Source organism: Canis lupus, chromosome 25 (assembly GCF_003254725.2).
Source record: "Canis lupus dingo isolate Sandy chromosome 25, ASM325472v2, whole genome shotgun sequence".
Classification (NCBI taxonomy): domain Eukaryota; kingdom Metazoa; phylum Chordata; class Mammalia; order Carnivora; family Canidae; genus Canis; species Canis lupus.
In genome coordinates this window covers 51,180,210-51,203,145 of record NC_064267.1, presented here as the reverse complement: position 1 = coordinate 51,203,145, position 22,936 = coordinate 51,180,210, and the positions used below count along the sequence as shown (strand labels likewise).

At 55.8% G+C, this 22,936-nt stretch overlaps 1 protein-coding gene across 6 annotated transcripts in view; it reads left to right on the top strand.

Moving 5' to 3' along the window:
* Positions 1 to 22,162, top strand: part of LOC112670035 (high density lipoprotein binding protein) — a 68,979-nt gene extending 46,817 nt beyond the window's left edge. For all 6 annotated transcript variants that reach the window (XM_025463753.3, XM_025463754.3, XM_025463758.3 and 3 more), the window contains 21 exons: positions 27 to 233; positions 403 to 510; positions 1,728 to 1,832; positions 2,177 to 2,255; positions 5,333 to 5,472; positions 7,028 to 7,132; positions 7,260 to 7,373; positions 8,214 to 8,300; positions 8,440 to 8,571; positions 10,952 to 11,170; positions 13,622 to 13,843; positions 13,925 to 14,143; positions 14,854 to 14,992; positions 16,494 to 16,648; positions 17,695 to 17,799; positions 17,952 to 18,086; positions 19,056 to 19,199; positions 20,524 to 20,709; positions 21,110 to 21,226; positions 21,463 to 21,591; positions 21,703 to 22,162. In XM_025463753.3, the coding sequence (XP_025319538.1) occupies positions 27 to 233; positions 403 to 510; positions 1,728 to 1,832; positions 2,177 to 2,255; positions 5,333 to 5,472; positions 7,028 to 7,132; positions 7,260 to 7,373; positions 8,214 to 8,300; positions 8,440 to 8,571; positions 10,952 to 11,170; positions 13,622 to 13,843; positions 13,925 to 14,143; positions 14,854 to 14,992; positions 16,494 to 16,648; positions 17,695 to 17,799; positions 17,952 to 18,086; positions 19,056 to 19,199; positions 20,524 to 20,709; positions 21,110 to 21,226; positions 21,463 to 21,591; positions 21,703 to 21,789 (2,934 nt within the window). In that variant the 3' untranslated portion in view covers positions 21,790 to 22,162. The remainder of the gene's footprint in view (positions 1 to 26; positions 234 to 402; positions 511 to 1,727; positions 1,833 to 2,176; positions 2,256 to 5,332; positions 5,473 to 7,027; positions 7,133 to 7,259; positions 7,374 to 8,213; positions 8,301 to 8,439; positions 8,572 to 10,951; positions 11,171 to 13,621; positions 13,844 to 13,924; positions 14,144 to 14,853; positions 14,993 to 16,493; positions 16,649 to 17,694; positions 17,800 to 17,951; positions 18,087 to 19,055; positions 19,200 to 20,523; positions 20,710 to 21,109; positions 21,227 to 21,462; positions 21,592 to 21,702) is intronic.
* Positions 22,163 to 22,936: the final 774 nt, after the last annotated feature.

The following is a 22,936-nucleotide window of genomic DNA, read 5'->3' as shown; positions in this document are numbered from 1 at the left end:
AATGCCCTTATCGTGCTCTTACTTAGAAAAAGAAGACCACCACCATCGCTGTGGAGGTGAAGAAATCCCAGCACAAGTATGTCATCGGGCCCAAAGGCAATTCGTTACAGGAGATCCTGGAAAGAACAGGAGTTTCGGTGGAGATCCCACCCTCAGATAGCATCTCGGAGACTGTGATACTGCGAGGCGAGCCTGAAAAGCTAGGGCAGGCCCTGACTGAAGTCTATGCCAAGGTAACTGCTCCAGGAGTGGGTCCCAGCTCTGCGTGAAGGGCCGGACTCCTTACTTGCCCTTCTGGGAGCGCTCACGCACCTCGGGGTCCTAGCGGGCGGCCCAGCTCTGGGGGACACACGCACACAACCGCGACCGCACAGCCCCACCTTCTGCTTCCTCGTTTCCTAGGCCAACAGTTTTACAGTGTCCTCCGTCTCTGCTCCTTCCTGGCTTCACCGATTCATCATTGGCAAGAAAGGGCAGAACCTGGCCAAAATCACTCAGCAGATGCCCAAGGTGAGGAGGCATCGGGAATTAGTTGCTGAGTCCTTCTTGCTTTTGTCATCACGTTTCTGAGGTTTCTGTTCTGGGCGTGGCCTGGGCGTGGCACGTTGTGTGTGTGTGTCACGGTTTCCACAGTGGGCTGAGGAAGATGAAGATGAATTCCTAAAACTACCTCTGCCGTTCTTTCAACCTTTTTAACCAGAGATTGTGTGTGTTGTTGGGTTTCGTGACTACCCTAGCACTCGTCCCCATTGTCTGTTAGGGCAGGGTAACTTCCTGCTAGTTACGGGTGCGCAGCTCGTGTGAAGCTTGGAGTTACGGCCTCTTGATGCTTTCCACCTCCGTCCTTGATGCCCTCCCAGTTTTCCAGCAACCACTGCAGCTCCCAGTGAACATGTGTGGGATGGCTGGCCAGAGGACACGTCCGCTGGACTGTCCTCCTACTCACACTTGGTTTCCAAGTGACTTCTTAGTCCTTCCGCTTTCCTGGGCTCCGAGCCCTGGTGCTCGCACATGCAGTGGCTTCATGGGGCCACTCTCCCTACCACCCTTGTCCCATGTCACTGTCTTGCCTGGTGTGTTATAAATGAGGACAGGGCCCATGGACCACCTTTGGGCAGCTAGCTGTACGCAGATTAAAATTCCATCCCTGATCCTTGTCTCATTTGTTTTGCAAGCAAAGAAGAGTGGCCCCAGGGGGCCCCTGAGTGGTTCATGAACCACTTGTTGATTGCCGGTCAGACCTTTGATTTCAGCTCAGGTCTCAGGGTCATGGGATCGAGCCCCGCTTCAGACTGTACCCAGGGTGGGGTCTTCTCCCTCCCCCTCTGCCCATCCCCCTAATGGGGTGCATGTGCTTGCACACTCTTTCTCTCTCTCTCTCTCTTAAAAAAAAAAAAAAAAAAAAAAGGCCCCATAATAGTGGAAGTGGTACAGGGAATGGGGATGACAGTTGGTGTTGATGCGGTTTTATTCTGTGGCACATCATGGAGGATTTCACAGTTCCCATAGCTAGTGAACAGAAGAAGATTAGACCGTAATATTTAGTACCCGAATAACAGGTGTCCCCCCCCAGCTGCCCTCTTCAGCTTTCTGCGGGTCTGTGGACATGCATTTGTATGAAGCAGTGGGGATTGGCCGCTGCCTCAGCAAAGCACGCATGGTTCTTGGAGGGCACTGCCCCGTGCCATGCTGTCTTGACTGTCTCTTCCCTTATTTTGGTGTGGTAGGTTCACATTGAGTTCACAGAGGGTGAGGACAAGATCACCCTGGAAGGTCCCACAGAGGATGTAAACGTGGCTCAGGAACAGATCGAAGCCATGGTCAAAGACTTGGTAAGGTGCCCCTTTGCACGTCCTGGGTGCTGGTGCAGTAGGGACATATCCAGGTTGTCATTGCTTGGCCTGTGAGATGTCACATGGGTGGGCCAGCCTGGGGACGACCCCCGCCCCCCCAGGAGTGAATCATGAGTTGTGAAACCGTTCAAGTGGGCAAAGTCTGAAGAGTCATAGGTATAGGAGGTTTTGTTTTAGAGAAGGATCTTCCAGTGGGGCCAGAATGATTGTCTTGGAACAGAGACTGCCAGTTAAGTGACAAAAGGGGCAACAGCTGCCAGGTTGCAGGCTTTGGTGTGGCCTCAAGAGCTTGTCTGTGGACACATTGTGTTCTCTCCTTGCAGATCAACCGGATGGACTATGTAGAGATCAACGTGGACCACAAGTTCCACAGACACCTCATCGGGAAGAGCGGGGCCAACAGTGAGTGAGGGTGACCGTGGTGGGAGAAAGGCTCATGGTTTCTGACTGGGTGTCCTCATCTGCCCCTCGGGCTCTGTTTGGTCTGGAGGCAACCTTGACCGGCCTGGTCAGAGGCCACAGTGAAGGCGCCCCTGAGCCTGGTGGGGCGACATCCCTAGTTTTGCTGTCCTTCTGGAATCGCTGTTGAACGCCCCCCTGGCGGGGCTCCCCCAGGAGGAGGAAAGGTCCAGGCTCACAGGCGTGTCTCTCGGTGCACAGGAGGGTTCCTTGGGGGCACTTGGGAACACTGCGTCCCCGGTGAGCCCTGTCAGACCAGGAGTGTGAGAGTGGTTTGCTGGAAGCGTGCTGAGTGAGTGCTCTGCCCAGGTTGAGAGCATTATCTGAGACACACCCAGGGCCCTGCTTGCCTGTGAGGCCAGCCTGCACGCCACAGGTGCACTCCCTGTCCGCTGTCTCAGCTGCAGCGGGAGGTAGGTGAGAGGATAGCACACCTCCCAGCCTGCATCCGTCCAGGGGGCAGGGAACCCAGCTGTCTACACAGAATGCCCTGTGACTGGGCCCTCTTTGGTTTTTGCCTTAGTCCTGTGATTGTTCGTAGTAAGCGTAAGCTTGTCAGCTCTGCTGTATTTGGTGTCAGTCTTGAGTTCCTGGCTGCTTTACCCTATGGTAGTGAGAGTCCACAGAAGCTGCTGGGTGCTTCCTTGCACGCACTGTAGCTTGCTTTTGTTTTTGTCTTAATTAACTGGACGGTGTCTTCCTAAAAGACCATAAGGAAGTGTGGTTCTGAAGTTCATTTCTGGTGTCTGCTCCCTAGGAGTGTGGGGGTTTAGAATAGATCTGTTTTCTGGTTCCACCCCCCTTTCCTTCATGATCTGAAGTCTCCTGCTCGCTTCTGACTCCTTGGCTTTGGCTGTCTCTGCATGTGCTCATGACTCTCCTCGGCGACCCCGGCAGATCTTGGGCAGAGTGCTTCCCTTATTTCCTGGGATGAGGCCTCTCCAGGGAGTGGGGAATGGTTCTCTAACCACAGACCCTGGGCTCTGTCCAAAAGTGGCAGAAAAGGGGTTTCTCATTCCTCTTGTTTTGCAAAGACAGTGAAGTACTTGATTTGGATCTGGGCTGATAGTGGACTTTCTCTAGGCAGCAGTATGGTCTCCGTGGAGTTAAGTAAATGTAAAGTTAATGTAAAGCCTTGTGATTTTCACTGGTTTTACTTTTGGTTTTTGAGAGTAGTTTTGTGACTTGGGAATAGTGGTTCGGTTCCCAAACTTTTTGCCACATTAGAAACACCTGGGATCTTTATCAGTGGAACAGAATAGAGAACCCAGAAATAGGCCCTCAACTCTATTGTCAACTCGACAGGAAAGAACATCTAGTGGAAAAAAAACGGTCTCTTCAACAAATGGTGTTGGGAGAATTCAGTCACATGCAGAAGAATGACACTTTCTGACGCATACACAACAGGAAACCATCAAAATCCTAGAGGAAAACATAGGCAGGCACCTCTCTGACCTCAGCCACAGCAACTTCTTGCTAGACATGTCTCCAAAGACAAGGGAAACAAAGGCAAAAATGAACTATTGGGACTTCATTAAGGCAAAAAGCTTCTGCAGCAACGGAAACTGTGGACAAAACCCAGAGGCAGCCTGCGGAACAGAAGATATTTGCAAATGACACATCTTTGATAAAGGGCTGGTATCCAAGATCTTCACAGAACTGACCAAACTCAACACCCAAAAACCAAACAATCCAGTCAAGAAATGGGCAGAAGACATGAACAGACATTTCTCCAAAGCAGACCTGCACATGGCCAACAGACACACGAAACAATGCTCCACATCACTGGGCATCAGGGAAATACACATCAGAACCACCGTGAAATACCACCTCACACGAGTGAGAATGGCTAAAACTAAGACGGGAAACAAGTGTTAGGGAGGCTGCAGAGAAAGGGGATCCTCCTTATACTGTGGGTGGGAACGCAAGCTGGTGCAACCATTCTGGAGAACAGTGTGCAGAAGTTCCTCAAAGAGTTGAAAATAGAGCTACGCTATGACCCAATTGCACTGCTGGGGATTTACCCCAAAGATACAGATGCAGTGAAACGCCGGGACACCTGCACCCCCATGTTCATAGCAGCAATGTCCAGAATAGCCACACAGTGGAAGGAGCCACGATGTCCCTCAGCAGTTGAAGGGATAAAGGAGATGTGGTTTATATATGATGGAATATCACTGAGCCATTAGAAAGGATGAATACCCACCATTTGGTTCAACGTGGATGGAACTGCTGGAGGGCATCATGCTGAGTGACATACGTCAGAGAAAGTTACATGATCTCACTCCTATTTGGAATTTAGGAAGCCAAACAGGAGCATAGAGGAAGGGAGGAAAAATAAAGACGAAATCAGAGACAGGCAAACCATGGGAGACCCTTACATAGGAAACATACTGACGGTCACTGGAGGGAGGGGGTGGGGGGACACGGTCACTGGGGGATGGGCATTAGGAGGGCATGTGATGGGATGAGCACTTGGGTGTCATATAAGACCGATGAATCACTGACCTCTAGCTCTGAAATTAATGTACTGTATGTTAATTAATTGAATTCAAATTTTAAAAAGCTTTCTAATACTTTCCCTACTGATGAAAAAGGTAGTATCAGTGAATAATTCTTTGAAATGTGTCAACTACACGTTGTGTTATTTCCCAGGTGATCAGTACATGAGTAAAAGTTCCAAAGTAAAAAAAAAAAAAAAGAAAGAAATACTTGTGATCTTTTAAGTATTTTAAAGCCCCCACCATACCCCAGACTAGCTAAGCCCCCCACACTGAGGGGTCCTCACCATCCGCCGCAGGATAATGTCAGGGTGACACTGGTGTGGTTGATCCAGGTGGAGACCATAAGCAGCTCATTTGAGAGAATCAAAAGTCTTGCTGTGGAGGCCTAATCACCCTCTGCTTGTGGGGTGACTGGTAGGGTTGTTTGGGGTTCGGCCCTGTTCTGCTAGGTTGTTAGTCAGTGGTGGAACACAGTAGAAACTGAGTCCAAAATGTGTTTCTTTTTATATTCTTCAGTAAACAGAATCAAAGACCAGTACAAGGTGTCGGTGCGCATCCCTCCTGACAGTGAGAAGAGCAACCTGATTCGCATCGAGGGGGACCCACAGGGTGTGCAGCAGGCCAAGCGAGAGCTGCTGGAGCTCGCCTCTCGAATGGTAAGACGTGTGGCCGGGTCCTGCCGGGAAGGAGCGTGCGTACCTCTCTCTGTTGGGTGCATCTGTGGAGTAGCATTATTTTCACCCCCGGTTCTCAAGAATGGGTCTCACTCGGGAGCGTCTCTAACTCGCTGGGGCCTAGGTGCTATACGGAGGGAGGGTGGGGGGTGTTCAGCCTTGGCCCAACCCGAGTCTGTGATGCCAATTGAAATGCCAATTCTTAAAAGTACCCAGGAGACTCCCATGTGCAGCTAAGGTTAAAAATCCCGGCTGTGTGGTTGTCTGCAGCTCTGGGGGTGGAGATGGGTGGGCCTTGCCCCCGCTGCCAGACTGAAGCACTCCACTCCCCTGGGCTAAGCTGCCCACACTGCTGTGCCTTTCGTGATTGTGTGACTCAGGCGCAGATCACGAGCAGTGACTCTCTACTTGGGCTGCATGTAAGGGTCTCAGGGGCGCCTTTCAGAATCCAGAGGAGTTACATGCTGCCCGAGTGACTGTAGCTTAGTGTAGACTTGTGCAGAGTATCAGGAAAGCCTCAGGCAGGGCAGGGCAAAGCACGTGCTTCTTGGGGCAAGGAGCGAGGCCCTTGTGTCTGCTGCCACCTTTTCACCACCTGGCACAGGTGCCCAAGCCTGGAGCCGCTCCTCAAGGCCCCCTTCTTGTTTGTTTGTTTTTTAATTTTATTTATTTCTCCATGAGAGGCCGAGAGAGACACACACACAGGCAGAGGGAGAAGCAGGCTCCCTGCAGGGAACCCAATGTGGGACTCGATCCAGGCATTCCAGGATCACACCCTGAGCCGAAGCCCAACCGCTGAGCCACCCAGGCGTCCCAAGGCCCCCTTTTGACAGTAGGCTTTTCCCTGTGCTCCGCTGCAGGCCAGCGCAGGTGGCCGGCCTCCATTGTCTGGCCAGAGCCCCTTGGTCTGGAGTGTCCTGCACCTATGTTGAATTACTGAGCCCTTATTGCTCTGTCAGCCTGGTGCCAGTCTTTTTTTTTTTTTCTTTGCCTGGTGCCAGTCTAATCCAGGATCTCCTGAATCCTTTCACATGGTTGGCTTGTAGTGTTTTTTCCTTTATGCCAGGTCTGTTTATTCCTTTGTAGGTCTTGTGACATTTTAGTGAGACCTGGAGGAGGGTGAGAACCATGCAAGTTTAGTGCCCGGTGTTCAATTAGTCTTTCTTAAGTATCCATACAGAGCAGTGGTCTGAACCACGCTGTGTGGAGCAAGGATCACTGCCTGTTCTGTGAGTGTTAGGTCTCAAGGTCTCTTGTTCTTGTCAACACAGAAGCACTAGGTGAGCTGCTGGGGTGATGAAGGCTACTTGCTGTAGCACTTTCAGTTGAAGAGTCGGTCCTATGCTTGTTGAATTGCACCTCATTCAGGAGAATAACGCTCAGCCTGTGTTGTTGGGGAAACAGGTGTCCTCTAGTGGGTGCTCTCCACTAGCCGGTGACTCCTGGGAACGCTTCAGAGCAGTGCTGTGCTGCCCGGGCTCCCCGGGCTCCTGGGAGCCCCTCGCTCTAATGTCGTATACTTGAATTTTGTTTTTAGGAAAACGAGCGCACCAAGGACCTGATCATTGAGCAGAGATTCCATCGCACAATCATTGGGCAGAAGGGTGAACGGATCCGTGAAATTCGTGACAAATTCCCAGAGGTAAAGATCTCCCGGTGGAATTCTTCAGGCCCTCTAGAGGGGATTAATTGGCACTTGGAGAGATTCAGGATTTTGGAATCTAGTCGTTACCAGTAACCGAAGTTGAATTTGTGATGTTTTTTTGCAGGTTATCATCAACTTTCCAGACCCAGCACAAAAAAGTGATATTGTTCAACTCAGAGGGCCCAAGAATGAGGTGGAAAAATGCACAAAATACATGCAGAAGATGGTGGCAGATCTGGTAGGGGGATGTTTTCCATCCTCTGTTGTGATGGCGTTACCGGTGGCAGAGAGGCATGGGGCTCCTGTCCCATCAGAACCCCTGCTGCAGGGAGCACCCTGGGGCACTGCAGTGGTCTGCCGTCGACGTAGTGGTGCCATCCCTCTTTACCCCAGGTGTTTAGACTGGCAGAAACTGTTAGGACTTGAGTGTGCCGTGGAATTAAAGCGGGGTGCCAGGTTCCTTGTTTCCTCGAGGGCTCTTCAGCCATCTGGATAAATTGTCCCATCCCGTCAGGAGGGGGATTTGCATAGGCAGTGTGGAGAGCCATTCGTTGATTTGTTACCTTCTTAAGAAGCTGGGATGGGAACAAGCAGTTTGGAAAGTGCTGAGGGTGGTTATGGATGAGAAGGCTGCAGATGGGCTCATGCTTCTGTGGTTTCTTGTGGGGCTCGGGCCGAGCTCACAACTGCCCCAGAGCGGCGGGGTCTGTGTGCCACCTCGATGCGTGTAGTGGGCTCACTTGTCTCAGCATGGTGGCCAGGACTCCCTCCTACCCAGATGTCAGGTGGGCACTGGCACGTTCTAACCCACTGCTTCTGGGTTACGGAGCTTGCGTTGAGCCGGTGGCAAGTTCCATTGGGAGCCACTTTTTATAAAGGTGGCTTTGCGTCAGTCGACAGCAGCCCACCAGGTTAGCTAGTTGTCGGGTAAGCTGTCCTCCCGTGGGAAGGTCAGAGGTCCTAGTGGGAGACAAGCGTGTGTGTTGTAATAGCGAGTCCTGTCATACTCCCTTCCGGATGAAGGGACACTTTGCTGACCAGCATGATGGCTAATTGTGTCACCTCTTTTGTTTTTAAGGTGGAAAATAGCTATTCAATTTCTGTTCCAATCTTCAAACAATTTCACAAGAACATCATTGGGAAAGGAGGCGCAAACATTAAGAAGGTGACCCCTGAATCCTGGCTCCCCTCGCCCTGTGCCATTCTGGCTCAGCATCGCAGGAGGGGAGCCTTACTTTCCAGCCCTGGGCTCCCAAGTGTCTCAGCTGGGAAGCCGCTTCTCATGTTTCTCCGTCTCCTTGTAGATTCGGGAAGAAAGCAACACTAAGATTGACCTTCCAGCTGAGAACAGCAATTCAGAGACCATTATCATCACAGGCAAGCGGGCCAACTGTGAGGCCGCCCGGAGCCGCATCCTGTCCATCCAAAAAGACCTGGTAATGGGGTGTTGGGTGACCGGGCACGCACCGGGCTCCCCAGCCCCCGAGGTTGATAGCCTGGGGTTCGGGCAAGCGGGGTGGGGGAGGCCAGCTCTCCCCACGGCAGTGCCAGGCCCGTGGCGGTGCTCACTACCAGGCCTGACCAGTAGCACTGCACATGGGTGCTTGGAAGTCATCTGCTCCGCGAGGCAGAACAGTAAATTTCTTTTCAATTTTTGAAAAATTAATGTGCAAGGAACTGCTTGTTTACTAACGTGTACAGCTGGACGAGTTTTGACAGATGTTGTACCTCCATGGGCTCTCCGTAGTCCAGCTAGTGAGCACATCCCCCACCCGGAGATGGCCTCCTGCCCCTTCGGTACCTCCCTCTGTCCTGCCCGCCTCTGGCCCCCCTCTGCCTGTCCAGTCCTTCGTACTGCTTTCTGCCACGGGGAATTAGGTCCAGCTGCCTACATCGTTGTACAGAAGAAATCGTGGTGTTTGCTCTCAGAGCTCTAGGTGCTTTCACCTGGAGAAGTGTTGGGATGCGTCTGTGTTGTCTTGTGTGTCTGTACTGTTTTGTTTCGTCGCTGGGTGATAGGTCCCTATGTGGACATATCACGTTGCTTTTCGCCTAAGACTTACAGGTTTTCTTTCAAGAGATTTTTATTTACGATGTCAAGGTTTTTAGCATAGAATTTTTCATAATACTCCCCAGATTGTGCTTTCACTGTGGTGAGGTCTTTCATGTTCCTGATATAGAGAACTTACGTCATTATAAAATTAACCTTTTTCTACTTCTGGTAGTGGTCTTTGTTCTGAGATACACTTCTTTTCATTAAAGTAGGTTTCTTTTAGGCATCTTGCTTTTTTTATTCAATCTGATAATTTCTGCTTTTTAAAGACCTTATTTATTAGCGGGAGGAGGAGCAGTGAGAAAGGGACAAGCCGACTCTGCTGAACACAATGCCCCACGCAGGGCTTGATCTCATGACCCTAAGATCATGACCTGAGCCAAAATCAACACTGAGACCTTAACCTACTGAGCTACCCAGGTGCCCCAGTCTCTGCCTTTTAAATAGAGGCGTTTGCATTTAATTACATTAGTAATTCTTCGTATCATGTGTTATGCGGTACATGTTTCGCTACATATATGTAGTAAGTGTGGTTAGATGTCAGTTTTTAGCTTTTAGAACTGTGGAAAATGTAACAAAATTTACCACCTTAGTGTACACCGAGGGGCATCAAATGCGTTCACTGTTGTGTGACTGTCACCGTCATCTCCAGCACGTTCTCATCTCCTCAAACAGAAAACGTACATGTAAACACCTCCCCGACCCACTGGTCACCTTGACGTGGTAGTTTTACGGAGCTGGGTTTTGGTGCACCGTCTTGCATTTGTTTTCTATTTGTTCCATCTACTTTGCTCTCTTTTTCTGCCTGCTTTAGGATTTAAAACGATAATCTTATTCCTTTTATCTCCTTTTGTGGCTTATTGGACGTGGCTTTTATTGTAGTGATCGTATTAGGGTTTCTAGTGTCTATCCTCCCCCTAGACCCTGTCTCCAAGTGACTGTGCTGGTTGCAGGGCAGCCTGAGAGGCTGCAAGACCTGTGCCCTCACCCCCGCACGTCCCCTTCATCACCCAAGTCTCTCTGTCTGCATCCCCAGCCTCCAGGCCCCACAGCGTGTCGCTGCTTCACACTGGCTGCTTGCACTCAGTATAAAGTAGTAAGTGGGGTCATGCAGTCGCAGTGTGTTTAGCTTTGTAACGAAGTGCTAGACCGTCTTCCAGTGAGACTGTGCCTTTGAGATACTTTGCTCCTTTTCGGGCTCGCTCTTAAGACACGTGAGGTGTGGGGGTCACAGCAGTGCCTGGTTTTGAGCATCCCTGCCCACCCCCAAGCTGAGGCCCTCCTGCTCCCAGTGGCTCAGTGTTGATGGTGCTGTGCCCTGCGGTCCCTTCTCACGTGACGCCGGGCTCTTCCCATCCCACGCACAGGTCAGCCTGGGAGCAGTCTTCCACTCCCGGGGCTTCTGCCAGCCTGGTCTCGCCAGGCCGTCGGGTCCCCTTGCTTGCTTCCTGTCACCGGTGTCAACACCCCTGGTTCTTGTGGAGGGTAAATTTGCTCCCTGTTGTTTCACCTTAATGGAGGCAGGGTTTTAATAGGAGAGGCTCACGATCCGTGGGCATCTGGGTGGTGTCTCCTTGGGCACTGAGAGGACTAAAAAAGTGAAGCTGCTCCCTGGTGGGACCTGGAGACTTTCCTTGTATGCGGTGTGAACCGCTTGTGCCCCCAGCCCACGTCCACCCACACACGTGCCCACAAGGGCTCCAGGCCCCTCTGCATGGGCGTGCCATCCCGTGTCCCACACCTCACAGACTGTGTCCTTTCAGGCCAACATAGCTGAGCTGGAGGTCTCGATTCCTGCCAAGCTGCATAACTCCCTCATCGGCACGAAGGGCCGCTTGATCCGCTCCATCATGGAGGAGTGCGGCGGGGTGCACATTCACTTCCCTGTGGAGGGCTCGGGAAGTGACACAGTTGTCATCAGGGGCCCCGCCTCGGACGTGGAGAAGGCCAAGAAGCAGCTCCTGCACCTGGCCGAGGAAAAGGTGAGCCTCACGCCTGGGGGCGGTGACGCTGTGTCTGTCCCTTGTTAGAAATCCTTGCCTTGTCCTGGTGGCAGGTCAGGAAATTGCTTCAGATACCTTTGTGTGTCTTTGATTTTGCTGCTGCAGAACAGAGGGCCTTGGCAGGTCTAATGCCTACCTCATGTGATAGGGAAAACTGGTTTGGCTTACGGGGTTTTGTTTTGTTAACGTATATGAGAGCGAGCGAGAGCTCACAAGCAAGGGGAGAGGGAGGGGCAGGCTCAGTCTCCCCCCACCAGAGCAGGGAGTCCAGTGTGGGACTCGATCCCAGGCCCCAGAGATAATGGCCTGAGCTGAAGACAGACGCTTAAACAATTGAGCCACCTAGGCGCCCTTGTTTTTTTTTAAAGTATGGTTTATAGACGCTAAAACCTCCCTTTCCTTGGCATATACACCTGACGTTGGTAAGCATACACAAACTCACGTGACCATCCCTGCAGTGGCAGTGTTTTGGCCATCACCCCCTAAAATTCTGCATGGAATCACCTTTGCCTCCTTGTCAGGACCCACGTGTGGGTCTGTTTCTGGACTCTGCTGTGTCCCCGAAACGGCACAGGGAGGGGATGGCTGGCAGAGCCCTTCAGCTTCGTGCTCTGGCTCTTGTACATCTTTGCCTTTCTGTGCGGATTGGGAGCCAGCTTCACGGTTTCCGGGGGCGGGGGTGGTGGTGGTCCTGCTTGATTTCGGCTGGGACTGTGTTGCATCTAAAGATCAGACTGGGGAGAGTCGACAGCTCAAGAATTCAAGGTTTTCCAGTCTGCGTTCTTCAAGTTTAAGTCTTTGATTTTTCATAGGGGTTTTGTAGTTTTCTAGCATGAGGGTCTCATTCATATTTTGTTTGATTTAAATCCTCAGTTTTGCATTCCATCGCTGTCCTGAATGGTACTTTGTCATTCACTTTAATTTCCGGTTTCTATAGCATGTAGAAACACGTTCGACTTTTTTATATTGGCCTTGTCTTACGCATCTGGGTTAAAGTTCAGTAACCCAGTCACTTTTCAGTTCCAGTAACTTTTTTTGGTAGATTCTTGTGAGTTTTCTGAGTAAAATATATCTTCTCTGATTAGACAGCTGATGTTTCTCTTGCTGACCCGTATGCCTGCAGGTGTGGCCTTACTGTGTTGCCTGGGCCTCTGGCACGGTGGAGTAGCAGCAGGGAGAGGGGACAGCCGTGCCTCGTTGGTGAACTTGGGGGAAAGTGCTCAGTCCCTCACTTGAGTGGGAAGTGAGCTGTGGGTCTCCGTCAGGTTGAGGAAGTTTCCTCTTCTGCCACAAGTTTGCTGAGAGCTCCTGTGGGAACGGGGGTGGGACTTTGTAGGAGCTTCTCTGTATCTGTCCACACGATAACCTGGTTTCCGTTTTTTTAAGCATATGTATTAGATTTTTTTTTAAGTGTTTTTTGTTTGTTTAACACTTAAGCAAACTTGCGTTTCTGGGATGACCCCACTTGGTTTAGGTGTGCTGTCCTTCATCATGTTGCTGGGCTGGGCTGACCTAGCTCGTTAACTTTTTATTTATTTTTTAAATTTTCTTTAGATTTTTATTTATTCATGAGAGACACACAGAAGGATAGAGGCAGAGACACAGGCAGAGGGAGAAGCAGGCTCCATGCAGGGACCTCCAGGATCAGGCCCTTGGGCTGAAGGCGGCGCTAAACCGCTGAGCCACCCGGGCTGCCCCGTTCATTAACTTTTTAACACGCTGCTGTTTGCCAGTGTCTGTGTCTGAAGATGAGTCGATTTTCTCGAGGGTGTTTGGAAAAGCGGCATTTGAAAGATAACAAATTCATTTGTTCATTACTGTTGAGCATGCTGCAGACCCTCTTTTCTTTTCCTTTGTGTTTCCTCATGCCGTGGGCCAGGTTGCAGGACACAAGGAAGGAGAGGAAAGGGTGTCGTGTGGGTCTGAGTCCGCCTGGAGGCGCATGTGCTCTTCCTGCTGAATCTGCCGGAGGAGCTGGCGTCCTCAAAGGGTGTCCTGTCGGGGCCTTTGCTGAGCCTTGGCCTTTTGGTGTCAGATGAGGGCCTTGGCTGCCTTGCGTCTCTGCACGGCTGGCCTTGGGCTGCGCTGCAGCACGAGCAGTGGAAGGGCTGGACTCGGGGAGGAGCCAGAGTGCCGTGGGCTTAGCCACTGTGCAGATGCGCCCCCTCTCCCCAGCACCCCGAGGCTGCACTCACCGGTCCTCCCTGTGGACGGGAGTGGCCTGTGAGGGCTGGACCGCTGCGGGTGGTGGCCGGCCTGGGCTCTGCGTGCACAAGCTCTGAGCCATCTCGGTGTCTCTGGACGGCAGAGGGGGCTTTACTTCCCGTCTGGGTTTCGGTGAGGCCGTTGTTGTCTGGGCCTCCGTATTCACCTGCTCAGTGTACCAGGCAGGTAGCATCAGGCCAGTGTACCCGGGGTTGGTCTCCACAGCAAACCAAGAGCTTCACCGTTGACATCCGCGCGAAGCCAGAATACCACAAGTTCCTCATTGGCAAAGGGGGTGGCAAGATCCGCAAGGTACGTGACAACACTGGAGCCCGCATCATATTCCCGACGGCCGAGGACAAGGACCAGGACCTCATCACCATCATAGGGAAGGAGGACGCTGTCAGGGAGGCCCAGAAGGAGCTGGAGGCCCTCATTCAGAACCTGGTAAGGCCCGTGGAGCCGTGCCGTGGCGGTCCTCAGGCAGGGTCGGCGGGTCCCTTACTCTCCCTGCCCTCGATGCCATAGGACAACGTGGTGGAAGACTGCATGCTAGTGGACCCCAAGCACCACCGCCATTTCGTCATCCGGAGAGGCCAGGTCTTGCGGGAGATCGCCGAAGAGTATGGTGGGGTGATGGTGAGCTTCCCGCGCTCTGGCACACAGAGCGATAAAGTCACCCTCAAGGGTGCCAAGGACTGTGTGGAGGCGGCCAAGAAGCGCATCCAGGAGATCATCGAGGACCTGGTAGGTGTCTGGGAGGGTGGCGGGGCTCTCGGCCTCAACACCCAGGGGCAAACAGAGGGAGTGGCTGGGGCTCTTCGGTTCTCAGCCTCTGGCCTCCGTCTACTGCCCCAAACAGCAGCTTTTTAAAACACATGATGGAATCCAATCTGCACGAGGAACCAGTCTCTCCCTGCAAGGGAAGAAGGGAGATGGAGGGGGCGGGCCTGTCAGTGAACCCACCTGTTTGGGGTTTTCTACATCAGCCCTGAGGGAGCTTCCCTCTCCTGGCGCCCCCTTGCTGTGGCCTTAGACCTACTTTCCCGACCGTCAGGCCCAGCGCCTCCTCGTGGAGTCACAGCCACAGCAGTCAGGTCACTGGCCCACGTAGGCCACCCTTGAGGGGCGGCACCCAACGGTGATGTGTGCCGGGGGGCTCTGTGTCCAGAGACAGGAAAGGGCTGTACTCGCACTCTGGGTGGCGGCCAGCCTTGCTGCCATTTGCCGACAGTTGTCAGTACTTCCTTAGTCTCTGAGCAACATGGCACCAGGAGGCCTCCCCGTTGGGTCCTGCCCCGCACCCCTCCTCGGTCCACCCTGTCGTTCTGGAGCACTGGAGGTGTCTGTAGAGGACTGAGTGGGTGCAGATGTGACTGGCCCTCAGCCATTAACCTTTGCCTTTATTTTTTCCTTTCTTGCTGTGCCCACCCCACCCCACTCCACCCCACCCCCAGGAAGCCCAGGTGACCATAGAATGTGCCATACCCCAGAAGTTTCATCGCTCTGTCATGGGCCCCAAAGGTTCCAGAATCCAGCAGATTACTCGGGACTATAATGTTCAGATTAAGTTCCCAGACAGAGAGGAGAACCCAGGTGGGTCCCAGCGGTGAGCTCTGTGCTGAGTGGGGAAGCAGGTGTGTGCCTGAGCCCTGCCTGGGGCTGCGTCCTGCCCTGTGCTGCAGTGCGGTGGGCTGCGCGGAACTTGTTCCACAGGTTCTCTAAGGGGTGGGCTCTATCAGCTCCTGCAGGGCGATGGGTGCCCTTCCGGTGTCCACAGGCTCGCAGCTAGTGACCAGGCAAAAGGAGGGCAAAGCACCTGTGGCCCCAGAGACAGCGAACCCGCCCCCCACCCCCGACCCCCCACTCAGCCACGCCTTGAGTTTGGTTCTCAGTTTTCCCACAGGTCCCGAGTAACGTGTGTGATGTGCTGCTTCTGCTGCAGCTGCCTGTCCCCTGCATCCCTCCTTGGCAGGCCTCGTGCCTTGTGAGGCAGGCAGCCCCATCGGCCCCAGCGTTGGCTTGGTTCTGTGTGCCCCAGAGACGGGGTGGGGTGGTAGGCAGTCCCGAGGCGACGTTCTGAGAGCCGTCTCCCACTTTGTTGGCCGGTCACTGTTGACGTGTGCAGTCCAGTTGGTGACCATGCGGCCTCCTGGGTCCACTCCACGTGCTCCGTCCTCTCCGGAGCTTGTCGTGGCCATAGAAGCTCCTCTGTTCCCCTGAGTACAGATGCTTTTGGGTAGGTATGAAGGATATCGCATAGGGTAGAGATCTCAGTATCCAGACTGTGTTCTCTCCCCGTACACCCTTCACACGGTCACTCGCTCTGAGTCATTTGCGTGTACTTTTTTTTTTTTTTTAAGTTTTTTTATTTATTCACGAGAGACACAGAGAGAGGCAGAGACACACACAGGCAGAGGGAGAAGCAGGCTCCATGCAGGGAGCCCGACGAGGGACTCGATCCCGGGTCTCCAGGATCACGCCCTGGGCCGAAGGTGGTGCCAAAGCCACCCGGGCTGCCCCATTTGCGTGTACTTTTAACCCTTGTTTGGGAGAACTGGCACGCGCCTCAGAATCCGATCTGACCGCATGTGATCCTGTTCGCGAATTCTGTTGGTGTTGAAATTCTGTCTGGAATGTGTCTGCAGAGCCCGACCCTCCCCCAGCCGCGTGCAGGACCGATGGCTTAGGCCATCCTCTCTTGCTTGCTCGCTCTTGTTCCTGAACCTTGCTTTTGTGTTCAGGTGCACACTGGTCCCCACCAGCCGGCCGCGGCGGCCCATTTCATGTTCCTTCTCTCTCGAGGCTTGCTCTCTCGCTTCCTGGCACCAGAGGCTCCCCTCTTCCCTCCCAGCCTGTGTCACAGGCCCCTCTGTGCAGCCGTGTCCCAACCCTGGGGCTTGGTCTGTAGTCTCTGTGCCCTGCAGACACACTGACCACCATGCAGCACACTTCCCCTGTGCCAGCCTCCCAGGTAGCCTGGGCATTCGGGTCTTCCCTCCCCCACCTGCCAGCACGTGGCGGGTGCTCCACAGGTGTTGGCATTGAGCGTGCCGAGTCAGCACCTTGAGCTGGCCCCCTCCCCCCGTCTCCCCAGTTCACAGCGTCGAGCCGCCAGTCCAGGAGAACGGTGACGATGCCGGAGACGGGAGGGATGCCAAAGAGGCCGACCCCGGCTCCCCTAGGAGGTGTGACATCATCATCATCTCTGGCCGGAAAGAAAAGTGTGAGGCCGCCAAGGAAGCCCTTGAGGTGGGTGCGGCCTGCTGCCCTCGTGGAGGCATGGGCCTGGACCTTGTGCGCTGATGCTGCCCTGAGAGCACCTGGGCTCGCACTCTGGGGGGCATAGCGCCCGCCACCCACCCCGGGGGGTGTGGACTGGCACGGAACTGACAGGTTTCGGTGACAGCAGGGGGGAGTGTGGTCTCCAGCCTCGGTTCCCTTTTCCATAGCGTTGTGACCCCAATCTGGCTCAGGCTTGTGAGAATGAGCAAGTGCTTACCTGAGTGCCACTTACCTGTTGGACACTGTTTTAAGTGTTACAGGACCTCGGTGTGGAAGATCGTGCTTATGTGGGGTGGACGGAGGAGCAAAATAATCTCGGGTGTCAAGTGATGGTTAAACGGGACTGTGGAAGTGAAGGGTGGGTGGGGGGCGGGAAGCAGTGGGGCCGGAGCGGAGGCAGAACAGGGGAGCCGGTGTCCCCTGCTGTCGTCCCTGCAGCCCACCTGGCTTGGCCACAGGCTGTCCTTGCCGTCAGTGAGGCCGGGAGTCAGGGCCAGCTTCAGTGTGTGAGCCCCCTGTTCCCACCCTGGGCCTCGGGGTGCTCTGTGCTTCTTGGGTTTGGTTTGTTCTGTTTCTGGCTATGGCCTGCCACGTTTAAGAGCAGAGGCTTGGGGCGATGGTCTGAAAGTTTGCTCTGTTGGCATTAATCTTACATAATGGATTCCATGGGGTTTTTCATTTGAGAGAGAGCTTGTCTAGGATCGGGGGTGGGGGAGGCAGAGGGGGAGAGAGAACCCCAAGCCGACCCCGCAAGTGTGGAGCCTGCTGCGGGACTCGATCCCAGGACCGAGATCGAGACCTGAGCCGAAATAGAGTCCGATGTTAACCAAGTGAGCCACCCAGGGAGCCCCGCGTTCCATGCTCTTTTCTTCTGTTTTCCTTGAGTTAAAACCTGGGGGGCGTCCTGAGCCTAGGTGAGCAGCAGGGAAGGTTCCAGGAAGCTCTCTAATTCTCACGGGGTCGCTGTGCTCCGAGCTTGCTTTCAGGCCTGCCCCTGACCGTCTTCCCTGCAGGCGCTGGTTCCTGTCACCATCGAAGTGGAGGTGCCCTTTGATCTTCACCGGTACATCATTGGGCAGAAGGGGAGCGGGATCCGAAAGATGATGGACGAGTTCGAGGTACAGCAGTTTGCGGCTCTTCCTTGGAGCCCCGCTGGCAGCTGGCGCCCTTGGCCGTGTGCCCTGTTCCTGCTCTTAGCGCCGCAGCACGGTGCCCCCCTTTCTTCTCGCGGGACCCTGTCTGCATCAGGTCTGCCCCTGTCTCCGTGTAGGTGAACATCCACGTGCCGGCGCCGGAACTGCAGTCCGACATCATCGCCATCACCGGCCTCGCCGCCAATTTGGACCGGGCCAAGGCTGGGTTGCTGGAGCGCGTGAAGGAGCTGCAGGCCGAGCAGGAAGACCGGGTGGGTGTCCGTCGGCCGCGGGGGCGTCCTCCAGAGCCGTGGCCCTCAGCCCGAGCCCCACCAGCACCCTGGTCACGCTGCAGCCGGGTGGCAGGAGGCACACCTGGCCAGCCTGCCACGGTTTGCGTCCAGAGGCCTTGCTGTCAGGGGAGCTTTTCTTCAGACGCAGTGTTACGGGCGTGGCACTTTCCTCTTCCGTGTAACCGCAGCAGAGTTAGATTTCCTCTTAATTAGCGCTTTTTTTCCCAAAGTAAACGTGCCATGTTGTGGTGCCTCCAACCGCACAGGAAAGGTAAGGTTGGAGAGGCCCGGGAGCCGTTGCTGCGAAAGACCCCAAACGTGAGTGGTGTGGTCCAGGGCAGGGCGTCAGCGGGCCCACGTGGACCTTCCCACTGCACGGTTTCCCTGCCCTGAGGAGGGTTTGAGACCCACCTCCCCCCTGTAGGGCTGGTGTTTGAAGGGTTTCCTGCGTGGTGCACGGTGAGGCTGGGTGTCGTGACCGCCTGAAGCCCTGTCACAGGCGATGCGGGTGACGGGCTCCTGCAGGGCAGACTCCCTGGAGTCGTGAAGGGATGGGGCCCGCACAGCTGCGTGTGTTTCCCGGTCTCAGCCTCTGGCCTGCTCTTGTACCCCAGCCTTGAAAGACGCCCCGGAACACGCTCCTACTTACTCATCAGATCCCTGCTAAACCAGCCCGAAAGTTGAGCTTAGAGCTCGCCATGTGCCGGCCTTGTCCGTGCCCAGGGGTCCTTTTCCGAAGGGTCTGCGTACTTGGTCACAGTGGGTCCTTGAACTGGGGGTACAGGGTGGCCCAGTGGCCAACAGGAAAGCTGTGTCTTTTGTTCTGTCACTGAGGATACCTGGGTGGTCCAGGACCAAGCGGAGGGGGCGGTGGCCTGTGGCTGCGCGTGCCGGTGAAGGTCATCCTTCGGGGGTAGTTGGACAACTCTGCTCTTGTCTCGTCTGTAGGCTTTAAGGAGCTTTAAACTGAGCGTCACGGTGGACCCCAAATACCATCCCAAAATTATTGGGAGAAAAGGGGCGGTGATTACGCAGATCCGCTTGGAGCATGACGTGAACATCCAGTTTCCCGATAAGGACGATGGGAGCCAGGTGAGGATGACTGCTTGGGGCAGAAGGACTCTTGGAGCCTCCTCCTGACCCGGGAGCAGGGAGCGGGCAGCGGAGGGTGTGCCCAGGTGCGTGGGGAGTAGCAGGTCTCTGAGGAGCTGGTTTTGGCTCAGGCCTTGGGCCGCGTCTTGGGCCGCGTCAGCTGGGTGAGGTGTCCCTGTCCCACACCCCCTGGTCATTCCTGGTGGCAGGTGGGGCTCCAGCTGGGGCCTTCCCTCACAGTTGTCCTCACAGGTGGAGTCCCTCGGGGAGCACCACAGCCCCCGCCTCTCCACTCTGCCCTCTGCCCCCGGCCTGGCCCTGACCGTGCCCGCGGGCGTCCTTCTGTCTGCCTCTGCATCTCACCAACGTGTTTCCCCTGCTGCTGTTTTTTATTCCTTACTCTGGGCGTGAGCGAGCTGTACGCCCCACGCGGGGCTCGAACCATGACCCTGAGGTTGAGTGGCCTGCTCTGCCGCCTGAGCCAGCCAGGCGCCCTCTGACTTTAATTTTTAATGTTTTTAATTCTGAGGATTTAGCTCTTCCAGCCTCTCGCCTTTGCTGTGTCTCTTTCTTTCAACTTTTCTACTTAAGTAGCACGTTTTTAGTTGTTATTTGGTGCTCAGGCCCCTGCGGTTGATGTTCCGCGAGCCAGAGAGGGTCAGGCGGCCTCGTTTTCTTCATACGCTCTTCTCTATGAAGATGACTTTGTTGGCAAAGGGTCGTGGTCGGTGTCTGGGGAGGTGCCCGTGGGGAGACCGGCTGCTGCTCCGTCTCCTGGAGTCTTCGCTGCCTGTTCTGGGCAGGTCTCGAGGCTTCTGCTCTTCTGTTTTGTTCTCTGGTCCTTTGGCCCCACTGTCCTGCAGGTGCACTGGTCTCCTGCCTTAAAGAATGTGGCTGACGGGCGTGATTCTGTTCTCACGTTTTCTTTATGCCTCGAGTCGCATCTGTGCTCACACTGTGCACGCGTCTGTGGGAGGGAGGCCGTGGGCTGGGCGCGCTGGGGCTGTGGGGCGCCGGCCACGGGGCCTGGGACCCTGTGTCCAGGGAGGCGCCTCCAGGTGCAGGGCCTGGGGTCCCCTCCTGTGCCTCGTGTCGGCCCCGGCGCTCTGCCCCCACCCGCAGCTTTCGTTTCCTGTGCGCGTCCTTAGTAGGGGCGGGGCGGGGCGGGAACCGACGGGCTCCGTGGGCCCGGCACTCTTTGCGCCTGCCTCGCGCGGCCAGTGGCGCCTCTCGTCACCTCGCAGAGCTGCGTCTGCGGTGGTGGGGCTCCCAGCCTGGGATCCCTAGGAGCGTCCCCTCTCCTGACGGGTTTTTCCTTTCTCAGCCCCAGGACCAAATTACGATCACAGGGTATGAAAAGAACACGGAAGCGGCCCGGGACGCCATTTTGAAAATTGTGGGTGAACTTGAACAGATGGTTTCTGAGGACGTCCCGCTGGACCACCGCGTTCACGCCCGCATCATCGGCGCCCGCGGCAAAGCCATCCGCAAAATCATGGATGAGTTCAAGGTGGGTCCCGGCCAAACGTGAAGGGCGTCCTCGAGTCCTGGAAGCCTGGTGGGTGGACGGTGCGTGCTTCCCGCTTCCCGCTCTGCCAGGTTCTTCCTTCCACGTGACGGTTGCCGGGTCCCCGGGGACTGCCGGGCTGCAGGCGCCCGGCTCTAGGTAGGCGAGGCGGCGTCCTGCACAGGCCTGCAGGGTGCACGCCCCCGCGTGGATCGGCGGCGGCTGTAGCTGGCCTGGTGTGTGCAGCTCTGACTCATGACCTTTGTCTCCTGAGAAAACAAGGCTAACTTGGGAAAACTTACTAAAGATCCATTTCCAGCCACACATAACCCTGAGTCTTTGGTCCAGAGACCCCAGACGGAGTGCTCAGAGCCACCTCAGCGGCTGTGTGTGCTCCTTCCAGGTGGACATTCGCTTCCCGCAGACTGGAGCCCCAGACCCCAACTGTGTCACCGTGACGGGGCTCCCAGAGAACGTGGAAGAAGCCATCGACCACATCCTCAACCTAGAGGAGGAATATGTGAGTTGTCGCTGGGCCACAGGCCTGTTCGCGGGACGCCCTGCCTCTCACTGGCCTGGGCCGGCTGGCAGAGGCCATGTGCGTCTGCTCCCAGAGGCAGGCCAGGCGCGGGGGATCCCCCGAGCAAGCCCTCGTGCTCAGGGCTTGCTCAGGGGACCCCCGAGTATGTGAGCCTAAGCGAGCATGGCCGCGTGCGCCCGTGCAGACTGACGCCCCCTCCCCACCTGTGCCCACAGCTGGCCGACGTGGTGGACAGCGAGTCACTGCAGGTGTACATGAAGCCACCGGCCCACGAGGAGTCCAAGGCACCATCCAAGGGCTTTGTGGTGCGGGACGCTCCCTGGACCGCTAACAGCAGCGAGAAGGTCAGCCGTGCCCTGCGTGGTGGGAGCGCCTGTGGGCGGTGCTTGGCCCTCCGCTGGGGAAGCTGCTCGGGCAGGAGTCCTTACTAAAGCTGTGCCCTCCTTCCCCTGCAGGCTCCGGATATGAGCAGCTCTGAAGAGTTTCCTAGCTTTGGGGCTCAGGTGGCCCCCAAGACCCTCCCATGGGGCCCCAAACGATAATGATCAAAAAGCAGAAAGCTCTCCAGCCTGCTGACCCAAACCCCACCACACATGGTTTGTTTCGATCTGACCCAGCGGCTGGACCCTCCATACATTGACGCTTCCCCCTCCCCGAGGTCTCGCAGTGAAGCCGGGCGCGCCAGCACCGCGCGTGCGCTCAGGATCTGCTCCCTGACACCTTTGCTCTGGGACGGCTCGCCACTGTTGTGAACACTAACGAGGTAATTGGACATTTCCCGATAAGCGTCCTGGCTCATCCAGCATGTCAGTAAGGCTCGGGCCTCCGCGATGAGAGCTGCACAGCTGTGGCTGAGTCTACTTCCTGTGTCATGACCTCAGGAAATAAATTTCCTTGACTTTATAAAAGCCAAAATGTTTGCCCTCTTCCTTTCCCGCTGCCTTTCCTCCCTCTGCCTGCCGTCCAGACCCTCCTTGTTGAATGCAGTCCACCTTCCAGCTGCCAAAAAGCCCTCTTAGCGCAGACGCAGGGTGGGGAGGAGGACCAGTGTGCACGCTGGGAGCGCCCACACCCAAAGGAGAGCCGCAGAGGGTGACCCAGGTTCTCGGGCGGTCGTGGCTTTACACGCGTTGGGGCCTGAAAGCACCAAGTGTCTCCACTGCTGCACCACACGGCACTGGAGACCCCAAGCCTGGTGAGCGACGCCTGGAGGCTGGTCTGCCGTGGCTGCCACGGTGGCCCCGTTGGCCCGAGAGACATGACACGGCGGGGTGGCCCCCAGGGCAGAGGCGCAGCCCCCGCTGCTCCCCCGGGCCCACCCGCACACATGCCAGGGGGCAGTCCCCTCCCTCCTACCTCAGCCCGCGCGGCGTGGTCCCTGGCGCTCAGCCTCTCGGCTTAGCGGTTCCTGCTGGCGGCACGTCGGCTGCGCACTGGGGCCCCCGGGCTGCCCTCGGACTCGCGCCCCGTGCCGTGAGCGGCTCCCGGGACGTGGCTCGGAGAGGCAGGCTGCGTGGCCCCGGGGCAGAGAGGGGCCCCGTCGGCGGGGCCGGAGGAGCGGGTGCGGATCTGGGAGGCTCTGCCCTTCGGGGCTGCGCGGCGGGCGACGTTGGGGTCAGACCCGTGCCCCGAGGCCGCTGTGTCCGCTCGGAGAGGAGAGGCCCGGGCGGCGCCGAGGCACTCGTGTGC